The sequence below is a fragment of the Lissotriton vulgaris genome, chromosome 3_1 (assembly GCF_964263255.1).
Source record: "Lissotriton vulgaris chromosome 3_1, aLisVul1.2, whole genome shotgun sequence".
In the NCBI taxonomy this organism is placed as follows: Eukaryota; Metazoa; Chordata; class Amphibia; order Caudata; family Salamandridae; genus Lissotriton; species Lissotriton vulgaris.
In genome coordinates, this window is record NC_141689.1 from 1392544084 (window position 1) to 1392560160 (window position 16077).

Genomic DNA, 16077 nt, shown 5'->3' on the forward strand with positions numbered 1-16077 from the left:
ACCACTTCCAACAGGACCACTACAACCACATAGATACAGTATCCCTTGCCTTTTTCTCTGACTGTGACTGCATTTCTTTGCTCTCTCTCGGCTTCTACATTGATCCCTTAACACATCACTTAGTCCACTCCACTATCTGCACCACACATAGTCATTTGTAAGTGCTCCTACGTAATTCGCAAGTCGCAGCACGCCCCAGGCCGTAGAGGACTGGGATGGCCCCAATGATGAAGCATGTCACCAAGGGGCAACCCTGGTGAGTGAGGGGACACCTAGAAAAAAAGCAATTTCTCCTTTTCTATCTACTATACCTTCTGTCAGGTTACGCAGCCCCTAAGCGCCTACCGTACTATGAAACTACATTTCCCATGAGTAGGCGGGAGACTTGCAGACTATTTAGTGAGACTATATGAGAGTACCCTTGTATGTTAGGACATCACTTCACTGATGCCTGTCTTGTCTTCTCTTACAGGTATCCTTTCCCTGCTGACCCTACCTTTACCCATCCCACATTTTTTATTTTAGTTTGTTATTTTTCTCCCTCGCCTAATGCCTCGAACACCCTGTGTTTACACTTCTGGGTGTTGGTGACATTTGGAGGTGGAACCATATTTGCATCGACTGGATCACGGGGAGTAAACGTGACACCTTCCAGACCAACCCCATTGAGTGTTGTTGTGAATGGATTTATAGTGACCAGCAAGGCTCTCGGGTATCTGGCTACAGAGACCTTATGTTGAATATAGTTATCAATAATTCCACACAGGCCCTGTACTGTCGCATTCTTTCTTTCCACAGTTGTCGATGATATATTCTTACTCTGCTTGACAAAGAACCATTGCTAATGTGAAAGAACTTCAACCGAATTAGTAGTTATACTTTACCATTTGTTAGGCTACAATGTGGCACTGCTCTACTGTACTTCTGTCACCTGCTATATTCTCAGTTGTACCGTTGAATTGCTCAGGAGGACAAACCAGATTTCATTTTCTTTTTTTTCATAGGCATGCAACTGCCACTGTGTCACACCACTAGTACCACCGCTATGAGGAAATTTTATCCGACCAAGATTGCCAACGTTATTCGGTGTTTCCCGTGGAGCCAGCCCTGGGCCTAGCCCTACTTTCAAACACAAATTACAGGTAAGATAAGCGTTTGGTGGTTTGGGGGTATAATGGAGTATTAGTACGAGAGACGAGAGACTGAAGGTAGTACTACTAAAGTCCTAGGACTCTTGGATTCACTTCACTTAGTCTGTGAGAGGCACTTAGTGTTGAAAACATTTGGGCATTTACACTTAAAGGAAGAAAATGGAACTAAACTTTCAGGAAAACAGTCAACGTTAAACCCCCACCCACCAGGCAAGCAGTAAAAAACAGGTATGCTCAGATAAAGTTTGAAAAAGTATATTTATATCCCTAACAAAATAATCTCCCGCAAGACCCTCCCTAACCCCAACGATTGTCCTTCAAAAGTCCCCAAAAACCCAACTCCCAATTCCCACCCCCCAAAAGTCTCTAAAAAAGGGGCAAGGGACACTATGGGTGGATGCTGTTAACTTTTTGGGCCAGGGCATCATGCTCCTCGCGGAGCAAGGCGAGCTCCTGCTGAAGGCGGGACACCATCAGGGTAGTGCGGCGCAGGCGTGCCTTCACTGCCTTGCAGGTGCAAGGCCTGTGAGAAGCAGCTGTTGGCCTTGCTGCTCGGCGGTGGCGTTTGCCTTTGGCAGCCCGGCTCAGTCTCGGTGGACCACTGTGCTGGGTGGCAGCCGGTGGGGCCACGGAGGCCGATGCAGACGACGTTGTCGTTGTTGTCGACCGCACACTTTCCTCGTCCTCCAGGGCCACCAGCCGCCGATATTCCGCAACAGTGGCCTCGATTCTCCGTTGCCGGGCCGCTCTAGCCAGCTCCTTCCTCCTTGTTCGTTTGGAAGGAGAACCTATATGAAGAAAGAAAGACATAGTCTGTAACCAATGCTCTTTAAGATTAACTCAATCATTCAGCAGAAATGTGTGCTGCAGTACAACTAGCAACTTGCAAGCGCATTACATAACTATTGAGGCCAGTATCTATCTAACCTCACACTTCTTCATCCTTGCTCTAACATTAGTGGGAGTTTAAGGAACAAATTCTATGAGCACTGTGGACTTCCATTGGAGTCGACTATGAAAGTACACCAGTCTTATTCTTCTTCTTGTCTCTTGTTTTGGAAAATTGGTACGTTATTTTCTGCAAGCCGGCATAATGCCAGCGCGGTAAACTTGCACCCGAGAAAAAGAGACGCACGCCATGAGGAGTGACCTAGACTTGCGTTGCCGTTGCGTTACTGTACCCGTCCAGTACATGCAGGTGGTGAATCTCTTACTTTTCTATTACGGGTGGCACTGAGAATACTCTGTTACAACTCAAGGGCTACTGCTTAATTAATTTAACTTTCACCCTACAGTGGAAATGAGTACTAGAAATGGAAAATTGAAGAAGATAAATAATCTGATTATCTATCACTTCACATGGGATGTTTTTGCTTATATATGGGATGGCTTTAGGTGCTTTGCTTTTTATTGAGTGACAGGCAGTGATACATCCACACATGAATGACTGAGTACTACTAAACTTATTAAGAGAGGTAGGGAGTGGCCACCATAATAACCGGATCTATGCAGTGCTTGCAATACAAACTACTGCTACTATTTATGGTAGTATTTGGACAAAATTAAAAGTTCTTTTCCTTGCCTTTCCTACACTGGAACGGACGTGCGGGTGCAGTGTTACATGCTCTTCAAAGTTACACTTAGTTCATCCACTGACCATCTACTCTCTCTAGATCATGGGTACTCACAAACTTTCTCTCAGGGGCTACATTTACAGTGTAGTTTGGGGCCGAGGGCCGCACTGGTGGGGGCGGAGTCAGAGGGGGCGGGGCTAAAGCAAAACGATAACTTGTGACCATGAGGTTGCACACAGGTCCCTGCAGCAGATGCCCTCATCCACTGAGCCACCAGACCCAGCATTTACATACATCTCTCTCCCTCCTGCTGTCCCTCCTGCCCTCCCTCCATCTCTCTCTCCCTCCTGCCCTCCCTCTCCCTCTGTCATCTCACTGTGTGTGTGTCTGTGTCAGCCTTCAGCCCGGGTTGAGACCGCTTCCTCAACGCGCACACACAGACAACAACACCAAAGTACTTAACAGGTCTTTAAAAGACCATTAACATATTATTGAGGCTTTGTTTGTTTTAGCGCCCCTGCTTCTCCACCCTGACAATCACTGCTTGCCCGGCCCCACAGAGCAGAGGCTTTGTTCTATTTCACCTCTTTGTGGCCTTGCATCTCCACTCTGCTCTGTGGGGGCCGGGGGAGCAGTGATTGTCAGAGTGGAGATGCAGGGGCGCTAACAGGTGAAATACAAAAAAGCCTCTGCTCTGTGGGGGCCGGGGGAGCAGTGATTGTCTGCAAGGTCTGCGCACCGCCAAGGAAGGCTTGCCGGGCCACCACCGGCCCGCGGGCCGTACTATGAGTACCCTGCTCTAGATACACATATGCTATCTAAGAGTCAGATAGTAGCATGATCCAGGTATATGGACACATACAGTTTCTGTGTCACCCACCCAGGCTGTTGTCCTTCCACCCATCATTGCTTCATCATTCACCCAGCCATGCATCTCATATTCTTGCCTTCCCAGCTAGTCTTCAATCTCAATAAGTAAGGAATATATAAGAGCTTACCTCTGGCCGCCACCACCGTCTCAACTCTCACAGCCGCCGCCGCCGCCTCCTCCCCTGATGAATTGCCCTCCGCCTCCGTGTCGAGCACCACCACCACACTGGCCCCGCCACCAGATGTTCCACCTACAAAGTACATTTAAGAATCTTAGAATAAAGCACTCACTAGTCACTAGTATTTGGTCTAGGAATGAAGACATGTGAAAACAATGTAATTTGTGACTGTCTACGTTAAAGTTAAAAAAAATGTCCCTTTTTCCAGGGAAGGTTGTCTTGCTGCACTTTTTGGCACAACTGATGAAGGCTGATTTTTTAACACGCACCATTTTTCTCCACACAGACAGAAGATGGACTTCTAACAACAAGATCAAGTTGAAACCAGGTGAGAGCTCGGCTCGACCACAAGAAATGTCTTCAATTAATCGTCAGCACTAACCACTTTTCCATTATCAGTTAAACGTTTAGTTTTATTATGACTTCATTTTAATAAATGTGTTTACTTTTAATAAAGCTTTTAAATTTAAATACAATCTGTGTTTTTTGGTCCTCCAGACTAGAGTGACTGAGCGAAAGGTTTTGCAATTTTTGCAAGCATGAGTCCAGATAGAACACTTCAAAAGACATTATGGACAATCCCAGAGGACTGCACTAAGTTGATAGAGCTATTGCTGACTAGAATCATGGGAGTTTCGCCAACCGTGCAATCTTAGTTAGCTACACAGACAGACTAATAAGAATAATCTAGTAATACCACAGGGAGTCATAGTAGAGGCAGGATAAGAATTTAGATACAGTCTACAAGAAGAGCAAAGACAATTTTGAAAAAATTCAAATGAGGAACGCTAGGAAAAATAGGTACTAGTCTAAAATGAAAACTTACTGGGGCCAGCAGAGGAGCCCTCGCCTGCCCGATCCTGGCCCTGTTGAACAGCATCCGCCGCCTGCTGCTCCTGTGTCCTCCTCTCGCCCCTGGGGGGAGCTGACGTACAACATGAAAGAAAGAACAGAAAACATGGATGATTGTTGCTTGTCAATGTCAACCAAATCAAACATTTCAAAAGAACAATAACAAAATATTTCCGCGAAATTATATTGATTATGGTTACTTTTTATTTATTTGCGGACCTGTGACTTCGAAAGTCACGTAACTCACTAAACAAAGTACTGAAACGTTCACCTAGGACTGGCAGGCAGCAGTCCGCAGGCAAGACGCAAAGTGACAGACAAACTCCATTGTGATTTCAGTCAGATCAGTGACAACACTAACAGTTGCCTGCTACATTACCAGTCATTTAAATAGTCAAACTATCAATCCACCGCCACTATTTTTCTTATTGTCAGGGTTACAAAGGAAGGGGCAGATTTAAGCCCTTGCGGCTCTTTTGCGCCGTTCTTGCGTGACTTTTGTGACGCAGCAGCTAAACAAAAAAGGGCGCCATGGTGCGGCGTATAATATTATAACAACGTGACGCATTTGGGAGATGCATCCCGTTATAAAGCCCTGCGCCATCAGGGGGCGTTCCGGCGCAAGGGAGGGCATTCCTGCGCTGGAACACATCCTAATAGTGGCTGAGGGAAATCTACAAAATATCAATCAGTCACCTTTAGGACAATGATGCGTCACACAAACCCTGCACCTGCTTGAAGCAGACGTACGGCTTGACCCAGCATTGGGGAGATAGGGTACCCCAGAGCATTGATGGAGCTGCGCCATCGTTGCGACGCAACTCCAGCAGTAAAGCTTCGGTGACGTTTTGGGCCCATGGGGCGCCGCATTGCAAATACGGCGCACCATGTTTGGTGGTGGTAGCGGGCCGCACAATTAATGGCGCATCCCTGCTACTTTGCAGGGATGCGACGGTAATTGCAATTCTGCCCCTTAGGGGCATACTTACTTACGCGTTCTGGCGCATCTCCAGAGATGCGCCAGATCAAATGCGTCACGCAAAACTACCCTTGCGACACGGCAGATGTGCCTCATTTACAATGCGGCGCGCCCTGGCGCAAGGGTAGGCACTTGCGTGACGCATCTCGTCACGTAAGAGCGGCGCATCGCTGGAGTCACGTCGCCAACGCAATGCAACTCCAGTAATGCTCAGGGCCACCCAATACTTTACATGCTGTGTCAGTCCTTTCGCCTGCTTCGAGCAGACATAAGGAATTGAATTGACGTAGCAGCGTCGCAGAAGTGCCTGCGTTAAATCTTGTAGATTTCACGCAGGCAATTTTGCGAGGCGCACAGCCGCTGGACCGCCCACCCTGCGTACTAGGAACGCACCCATTGTGGTGCAGGCCCATGGCTTTATAACGTGACGCATCTCCCTAGATGCGTCATGCTGTAAATGACTTGCAGGGATGCGGCACGTTTACGCCGCTGTTGCGTCACGCAAGGCAACGTAAACGTGGCGCAAGGGGCTTGTAAATGTAATCTGCCCCCTAGTGTCTAGCATTACGCAGTTCTGTTAAGTACACTCATACATAATAGTTACTCAGGCCAATGAGACCACGAAATAGAAAACAAATAAGCATAGTAGCAACCCCACTGAGAAGGAGAGCAGTGCACCTGAAATGCACAGAAGATTTTGAAATATAATTTAACTACAATGTAATCGTCATCAGCGGCATTATTGGCTTGCTCCATGTAAAAAACAAATATTTGCAATACAACAACACAGAGCAGGAGAAAACATCATAGTAGTGAGTGATTAAATGCCAATGGCTACTACTACTCACCAAGCCCGGGGATCTCCAAGCCGAGCTGGTCCAGCAGGTCGCGCTCGCGGTCCAGGAGGTCCGTCCAGCGATGGGTGACCTGGCTGTAGGTGCGCTGGACCCCGTAGAGGTGGGATATGGCCCAGCACACCTTCTCCCACCGCTTCCGGCGCTCCCGCATGTTGTAGCCGCCGGCCGCGATCCTGCCGCCTCCCGCGATGGTCCTGGGCAGGCGGCGCTGGACGAAGTAGACCAGCGCGCCCACTTCCTCCGGGCTGAATATCTCCCGGCGCGTCACCTGCTCCCCCCTCGATCTCACGCCTGCTGTCCTGCCACTGGGTCCAGCACTACTCCCCGCCGCCGCTGCGGCCCTCAAGTGCCTGGGCAGCTTCACGGCGCCTGGCTTGACCATGGTCTGGGCAGGTAAGGTAGGAAGAAGTAGAAAATTAAGAAAGAATAGGATAGGGAAGAAGAAAAGAAAAGAGTTTACAAAAGTAGTTTAAAAGTAAAGAAAAATAGCAGAAAAGACAAAAATATACAGCTAGGAAAAGAGAGGGATAGATAAGAAGCAAAATCGTAAAAAAAAAACTGAAAACAAGCAAAGGATGGGAAAGATATCAAGAGGATTAAACACCATGCCCAGACACAGGAAATGAATGAAAAACAAGATGGCCGGCGCCCGTTTCCGAGCGCGAAAGTCAGTTCGCGCGAGATTTTCCTCGCGATCTCGTGCGAACCTCTAGATTTCCCGCGCGATCTCGTGCGAACCTCTACTCGCAATGCGCTTACTGCGCAAGATTATACATAGCGGGCGGAAACGGAAATACGTCACGCAAACAAAATGGCCGCGCCCGTACTCGACCTTGGGGTAAATTCGCGTGTTGCGCTGCAAGCGGCTCGCGAATACTGCAAAAAAACTCGCGAAACAACAAGCCGCAAAAAAATAAAATGCTCATTCGCACGAATTGGCGGCTTCCGCGGTCGGTTTCGCACGACGCCGCGCCCCGCGAATAGCGCGAAAAAAACCGCAAAACGATTTCAGCAAAAGCAAAAGCAATGAGCAGGTGCAAAAGGTCAACCTCATGATTTGTAACGATTCTTTGTATTGCTTCCTGAGGGGGCCCTCCAGAATTCGGTTGCCTGCTTGCAACTATTGTGTGACCCTGCTCTGACCTTAACTGTATGCCACAAAGGTCCTGATTTACAGCTAAAGGAGCAGACAAGCAGGTGCCAGGCTGGAACTTTAAATTCTTTCAGTGACACATTAATTAGCCCCTAATTCAATTCAATTTTTTTTTCAATTCAAAGAAAACTTTATTCGGATTGTAAGAAATCCATAAAAGTCACATATTACATTAAAAAAGTACATGTTTAAAAATAGTTCAGACAATTTCCATGAATAATTAAAAAACTGCAATTGGTTTTTCAAGTATCAATGCAAACAATCAAAGTCAGATTATTAAAGTGCATATTAATGTGCATTCCAATTAGCTAGAATACTTAATGCGAGGGGGGCATTTTTTAGGCATGTAAACATTTCAGGGAGGTTCCATGGATTTCCGTGCATAGGAGATAACTTTCAGAAATGAGCTAGCACGGAAAATCAGTTCATCATTTTCTAATTTTAAAAGCAAAAAATATGATTGAATTAGGGAAACTGGTCTTTGTTTTTTAAAATATGGGACTAAAAACCACTTAATATATTTCATGAACAATTTACAATGGAAGAAGAAATGTGAGTCATTTTGCCTGCTGTGTCCGTCGCAGGGGCAGGGGCCAAGCTCATGTCCAGGATTCCTCGTGCTATGGCCCATGGGAAAGGAAAGTAAATATTTTAAAGATCCAGCTCTTAGGCGAAATAAAAGTGACCTTTCCCAGTTGGTCATGGGGAGTCTTAGGTATAGAGGTATTTGTTTTGGAGATAAGTCATTGATTATGTTAGTCACATAAAATTTGACAGTTTGTTTTTGTAGTTCTATCTCCAACCTCTTTTCCCTAAAGAGGGCATAGAGTTCAATTTGTGTGTCCTTTTTGTCCGTACTCTTAATCTGGGAAGGGTCGTTAAAAAGATGAGTTTTGCCAATGCTATCTAGGCTTTCCTTTGTTGCCCGAAGCCACGGTATGCTCATACCTTTATCACAGTTTAAACATTCGGACACAATTTCCTGTGTTAAGGTAGCACGTTCATTGGCCCAGATGGACAGCCAAAATATTGCAGGTCGCGTGGAAATAAAATCGGTTATATAGGGCAAGTTGAGCTCGGCGTGGCAGATATACCCAGAAGAGGATATTGGAGCTCCTAGAAGTTTTCTACATAGCCGGTTTTCTTCTGTCTGCAGGCTAGATGGACTCGCCCCTAATTCATTATTGTCAGTTGGGGCAGGGCAGGTGTTGTAACTAATTTTGCAACAATGAAAGCACTTAGCAAGTGCAAAAGATCACTAATCAGGGCGCACTAAGGAAGCAGGTGCCAGCTAAAAAAATATTCTGTGACACATTAATCAGCCCCAAATTAATTCAGGTCACTTGAGGCAGGGAAGGTGTGCTTTGCTTTGCCGAAAATAATGTACACTGGACAACCAGAGGGTGTGGTGATGAAACAGAGGGTGGCATGGGTGGGCCAGAGGGTGGCATGAGTAGTCAGAGAGTGGCAGTGGTGACAGAGAGTGGCAGTGATGAAGAAGAGTGTCCCAAACAGGCTGGACATGTAGAAACAACAAGTTCGCAAAACTTGCGACCCGACAGGTAAGTTCGCAAATTGCGAAATTGTAAAAACCCTCGCGAACTGGCAGAAACACGGGCGAACACAAAAAAAAAAAAATCCGCAAATTCGCGGGAATTCGCGGATTTTGCGGATTGCGAATCCGCAAATCCGCAAAATTCGCGAACGCGAGATCCGCAAAATTCGCCCATGCTTACCTGATACTAGACCTGGAGAAGGCGTTCGACTGCCTAGAATGGGGCTAACTATCGGCAGTGTTGCTGTGCTACGGGTTGGACATGGGATTCCTCCAAATGGGTGACCTATTATACAGGAACCCCGTAGTCCGAATGTGATTGGGCCTTTACATCTCAGAGGCAGTGACGGTGGGCCGAGGCACCGGGCAGGGGTGCCCTCTGTCCCCTCTACTATTCGCGCTAGCAATCGAGCCCCTGGCCATAGCCATACAACAGACTCTTGGTGATGGTATCTCGATGGGAGATGCAGTCCATCAAGTATCACTTTATGCTGGTGTTTGTGAGAGATGTGGGACGCATACCAGATCAGCTGGCCCAGCTGCTGCACACATTTGCTGGCCTCTCGGGGCTCCGAGTGAATGCGGGTAAATCTTGCCTTTATGCTTTCAGTGAAGGGAGCGGAGACCCGGGATACCACCTTGAGGGCACACGAGTCTAATGGAAAGAAGACACCTTTAGGTACCTGGGGATACAGATATACCATTGCCCAGCTGACTTGTTCAATGGGAATCTTGGGAGGGTGGATGCAGCGCTTAGGTCTCAGATACGCTTTTGGAACACGCTCCCGCTGACAACTAGGGGCAGAGTGGCACTTGGTAAAATGGTCATGCTCATGCTTCCCCGCCTCCTGTACTACTTTTCAACTTACCGCTATTTATTTTTACTATGCTCAATAAGATACTGCAGGACTTTATCTGGGGCACCTCTAGGCATAGGCTGGCGCTGGCGAAGCTATTCCTGCCAACAGATCGGGGAGCCTGCCTGCTCCTTGCTTTGAACACTACCACCTAGCCGCGCAGCTACCATGGGTTGCTCGCTGGTTGGCGGGTAGAGGTAGAGATGATACAGCCACGGTAATGCCGCCATATTTCCTAGAGCGTATAACTAAACTTTTCCACCCCATAGCAGCGACCGAGCGCCCAACCCCGCTCCTCCTGGCGGTAGCATACAAGTGCTACTGGAGAGCCTTATACCTTACCCGCAGTACGGTTCCTTATGCGCCTGCTGTATCATTGGAGGGCTCGCCTAGTGGTGAAGGGGTGCTCACATCCTCCATGCTCACGGAAGGGAGGGAGGCCGACATCCATACACTAGGTGATCTGTATAGGGATGTGGAGCTCACGGCATATGAGACGCTGGTAACAGAGGAGGGGCTTCCCCCGGGGGGTTCTTAACGCACCGCTCACTGATAGCGAACCTAACTGCCAGATGGGTGACATAGCAACAGAGCCTGGGCAGCATTTAACGATGCAGTATCTCCACGTCATGGGGAGGGGCAGACACTTGGTCCGCTGGTTTGCTGCATCATTATGGGAACACGTGGTGGTTAGTTTGGATCCCCTTAAAAGCAAATGGGAGCTGGACCTGGGGCAGCCACTAACAGACAACGAGTGGGAAAGGGTCCCTAAAAGTCCGGTGCGCATCCCCAGAAACATGCGATTTCGCCAGATTCAGCTTTTTATTGTTCATAGGGCCTACCTCATGCCCGAGTTGATTAACAAATACTTCTGCTGCGATGATGCGCTCTGCCCCAGGTGTATAGAGCTAGGGGTGGGATTCCTACACATGCTGTGGAGCTGTCCTGGGCTGGGAACTTACTGGGGAACAATTAGCGAGCCGCTGAGGAGTTGCACAGACAGAACTATACCCTTTGGGTGGCCCGAGTACATCCTACACCACTTCAGGAAACCCCCCAAAGACAAGGTGACATCCTGTTTTCTGGACCTGGGGCTAGTGGTGGCAAAGCACCTCCTCACAAGGAGGTGGAAGGCGCATGACCCGCCATGTGCACGGGCATGGACTTCCTCGTTCCAAGCATGTGCCAGGGCAGAGTGGACCGGCATACGCAGGGAGGAAATGACGGGGCTTCGGAAGGAACCCATAGCGGCACGCTGCGAGCAGATGCTTGATGCATTACAGCAGACGGACAGGGAGGGAGGCACAGGTGGTACGGAGGGGATGGGAGGCACACATGAGGGTAGGTGCATACCACAGGCCGTTCTCCTGCCGGGATAGTTTGGTATGCTTAACCCCTGATCCAATAGAACACAAAGACAATCACGCCAGTGCAGCCATAGATGAGGCGCACGCGCCGGGGAGGAGGGGGTGGAGGGTTAGGGACGGGGTGAAGACGGGGGACAGAATGAGAGTTGGAGTATGAGTGTGGTATTTTCTGCCGCCGTTAATGTTTTTTGTTTTATATATACACCATCTGTTTGCAACCTCAAGATGGAGGGACAGCCCTGAACTACACGGACCATTAAGAGGTCGGCGCACCGGTTCTGATAGACAGCTCCGGAGTCCGCATCAGGGCAGGCGTACTACAGTTCTGACTACTCTGGGCGAGCATCTGATGTCTTATTCATTACAAAACTTGAATACTTGTAAGATAATATGATAATGTGCTAATGCATCTATGACTGACATGCCTCTGCCACTGAGCTTTTATAAGTGATGCTTGTAATGTAAAGTGTAACTCTAAAATACTAATAAAAATAGATTTGACAAAAAAATATATATATATTTTTGGCCTATGGGGTAACCATGGCAAAATGTTGGAGCTGGCATATTGGAGGTAATTTGTGGACTGAGTGTATCCATGGCAAATTTGGTGCTGGCATATTGGATTCATTCTTTGCAAAAAGACCGCCCAAAGCAAAAAGAAATTCTATTGGTATACCAGGAAGGTATTTTGGGAACATTATGATTACTAGATTTACACAAAATTCACAACAGTACATTTTATGCCAAACCTTGGCCAATGTCAATAAAACTCTCCCATCATTTTCCCCTTCCATTTGTCTTAATAATTCCACTTGCCCATAGACTGCTGGGCCATAAATGCCACCCAATCTAAATTATTTATGAGAATAACTGAAAGGCTGTCAGGCACACCAATGTAAAACATGACTACTATAGTCTCATGCAATATGCAAGTAAGGAAGTCCAGATTTTCCTAAACCTGGATTTCATGCCTATTAACGTGTAGGAGAGTTTTAATTAATAGTAACTGTCAGAACTTTTAGAGTCAGGGACGTATGTTATGTTATGTTATATGGAATTTTAAAGTGCGCGGCTACTCCCAGGAGAGTTCCAGCGCTGAAGAGAAAGACCACATAACATCTGACAAAGATAAACACTTCAATGCAGAAGGCTGTCCTGAACCTACAGTTGGAAAAGCCAGGTCTTTAATTTCCTCCTAAAGGTGAAGAGGTCCTGTACCTGTCTAAGAGAAAGAGGTAAAGTGTTTCATAAGCGAGAGGCCACCGCTTAAAAGGATATTACCCCAATAAGGGACAGCAAGACCTTAGGCGTAGAAGTCAGGAGCTGAGCAGATGACCTCAAGGTGCGTTGAGGTGCATAGTGTTGGAATCTTTTCCTGAGGTAGGGGGCCCCTATCTTGTGAAAGGCCTTGAAGACCGAAACCAATGCCTTAAAATGGATTTGTTTAAAAACCGGAAGCCATTGTAAGGAAGACAACAGATGGGTTGTGTGTGTCCTAGGTCCTGGCAAAAAAAATGGCCCTGGACACCGCGTTCTGAACCATCTGCAGATGGTGAAGCAGGTACTCCAGGAGGCCCAAGAACAGGGAGTTTACGTAATCTAGTCTCAAGACCACGAGACCCTGAACAACCATCTTTCTGTGAGAGACTGTGAGCAGGGGGAGAATGTTTTGCAGCATTCTCAGTACCCCAAAACGGTTTCAGCCCACCAATTGTATCTGTGCCTTCATCAAGAGGATAACATCCAATTTGACGCCAAGATTTATCACTGCGGTAACTGGTGCAGAGGGGGGAGACATATCTTGCGGCCTCCAGTTGTGCCATGCTTCACAAGGGCTAGAGCCAAAGAAGATAATCTCTGACCTTTTAGAGTTACACTTCAGTTTGTTTTCTCTGAGCCAGGAGAATACCTCAGATAGACAACTCTTGATTGCATCGCCATTGAACTCAGCACCCTTCTCACATGTGAACAACAGTTGGGTGTCGTCAGCATATGATATTATTTTGGCACTGTGCTTCTCGGCGAGGAGTGCAAGAGGGACAATATACAGATTGAACAGTGTGGGGCTCAAAATTGAGCCCTGTGGAACTCCAACGTTCATGGAAGGTATGTCTGCGGTGAAAGGAGGGGACCAAATAGTTTGTAGACGGTTGTTTAAGAAGGTGATAAACTATCTCGATACAGTTCCTCCGACACCGCTCTCCTCTAATCTGCGCAGAAGTCTGTTATGAGGCACTGGGTCGAAGGCTGCAGAAAGGTCCACAACCGCATTGCCTACTTTGTCCAATGTGGCTTTTATAGCTTCAGCAACTTCCAATAATGCTGTTTCGTGCTGAAGTTAGCCCTAAAACCCGACTGACTCGGATACAGAAGATAGTTGGCCTCCACGTACTCCGTGGTGACAGTGTTGACATATTTCTCCAAAGCCTTGGAGAAAAAAGGCAGTAGGGAAATGGGCCTGTAGTTACTAGCTACCACAGGGTCAGCCAAGGGTTTTTTCAGGAGCAGGAGGATTTTAGCATGTTTCCAGGTCTGTGGTATATGGCCCTCACAAAGAGCGGTATTCAACATAAAATTTACTGCAGGATTTAGTACTTCTGTAATAGATGACAGTACTTTAGCCGGACAGGGATCAGATGGTGAGCCGGACTTGGGAGCCTTCATAAGTGAAAAGGATTTTTCCAACGTGATAGCAGGAAACTGCGTCCATGATGAGTCGGTGTAATGCCTAACAACGGGGGATAAGACAGTGGCTGCATCTAGTGATGGCAACTGAGTTTCTAAAGAATCCTGGATGTTTTTGATTTTATCATGGAAGAAACATGCCAGCAGGTTATTCCATTCCCTAGTAGGGGCAAACAGGCAGCCAGTGGGCGTCGGAGATGCAAAATGTTTTACAATGTTAAAAAGTCCTCTGCTTTTATTACTAGCCTGATTGATTTTGGTAGAAAAGAAGAATTTCTTTCCCTCGCGGACATTCCTATAATGCTCTTTCAAAGCCCGCTTATAAATGCCTTTCTCCATAGGATTGCAGTTCGCCCGCCACTCTCTTTCGAGGCATCTGCACGCGGTTATGCTTTTCCTAAGGGCCACCGTAAACCAGGGGGCTGGAGCTCGGTTGGTTTTAACTGGCCTGTCGGTCGGGGGAGCAACTTCTAAGGCGTGAAGTTTGAGCCAGTGCTCCAAGGCGTGCACATCCCTCTCGAGATTCCCACTCAGGGGAATAGAGCGATGACTCAGTACACTCTGCATAGCCTCTGGGGAGATCAGGTGAAAGGGCCTAAAACTATTAGCGTGGACCTGGCCTAGTGGATGGGACCTGACTTGCTCTCTACAGACTCTAAAGCCTATCAGGCAATGGTCCGACCAAACTAAAGGAAGGGGGCATCCATTTCGATCAGATTAGATGAGAAAATCTGATCTAACCTATGCCCTTTTTCATGGGTGGGGAGACAGACATTCAGGGTCAAATTCGGTATGTCCAGGGATTCTCACTGACTCTGGATCCGAGGCGTTATCCATGTGGACATTAGTCACCCAGGACCAGGGAGTGGCTATATTTTGCTGCTATATGGGGAAATAACATAACTGACCGATTCTAGGAACTTTAAGCGGCTCAGGTGGGTGATAGATAACTAACCCTGCGAAGGACTGGTGTGCCGAGACAGTTAAAAGGAAACCCATGCTCTCTTATCCTTCTAACACTATAGTAGGTAATGACACACAGTTGAAGGAGCTCCGAAAGATCAAAGCCACCCCCTTTTCTCTTCCCTCGGGTCGGACTTTACTTGGAATAAGGTAGCCAGGGGGGATCGCATTATCGATGATGGGGTTAGATGCTTCAGTCAGCCACGTCTCCGTTAGGAAGAACAGATCAGGTGTTTAATTAGAAAGCAGGTTGTGGAGTTGAAGCTCATGTTTTTAACTATCCCCATCAATACCTTTGATTTCTAGCTTAGAACAATCAACATCTTTACAGCATGCAGTATTTATACAAGTAGTGCCCCAGTAGCCATGCACATGCTCTCCAATTGAGGAAATATGGCAGGGCTGTATTGGATGAGTGTCTTAGAATGGGAAGGAAGTTAGTTGTCCCTTAATCACAACATTACACTATATTTTCAAGTTTATTTTCACTGTAGTTGCAAGGTATGCATTACATGATCTGTGACCTTTATCCAAACACACCATTTCCCACAACTGCAGAACAACTACAACACAATATATCAAGAGAAACATTTTATCTGTCTCCCTTGCCGCCAATTCTGTAATTACTTGGAGATGCATCACCTGGTAATATTTAAGAATGTGTAGATATGCCTAGCCATCCTATCGAGGCCAACAAAGAATTTCTATTCAGGCATGCTCTGCCACCTGTTCATACAAATGTAATCGGTCTGCCATGGAGATTGACGGCCCAGATCCTTGTACTGGGGTGAATGTATGACATTGTTCTACATTCTGTCCATCAACTGTGTTTTTTGCAATTTTCACCCCGAGTGTGCTGGGTATACTCAGACGTGAGTCCCAGGCTCTCCACACCACTGGAGTCAAGCTATCCAGGCTGAATGAAGGCTGATAGCCAGAAACCGGTCCTTGGATGCTTGATTCCGGTCTGGGAAAGACGAGGCTTTGGTAGTTCGGACTGGACTGTTCCCATGGGGCACAGGGTCAGAGCTGATT

General features: G+C 47.3%; 1 protein-coding gene across 1 annotated transcript; it reads right to left on the minus strand.

Moving 5' to 3' along the window:
* Positions 1-1005: 1005 nt before the first annotated feature.
* On the minus strand, positions 1006-3859 carry LOC147727959 (uncharacterized). The gene is made up of 2 exons (XM_086963208.1): positions 3724-3859; positions 1006-1939 (listed from the first exon to the last, which is right to left on the minus strand). The coding sequence occupies exons 1-2, from the start codon at positions 3857-3859 to the stop codon at positions 1539-1541; spliced, it is 537 nt and encodes a 178-aa protein (XP_086819334.1). The 3' UTR covers positions 1006-1538.
* Between the last annotated feature and the right edge of the window lie 12218 nt (positions 3860-16077).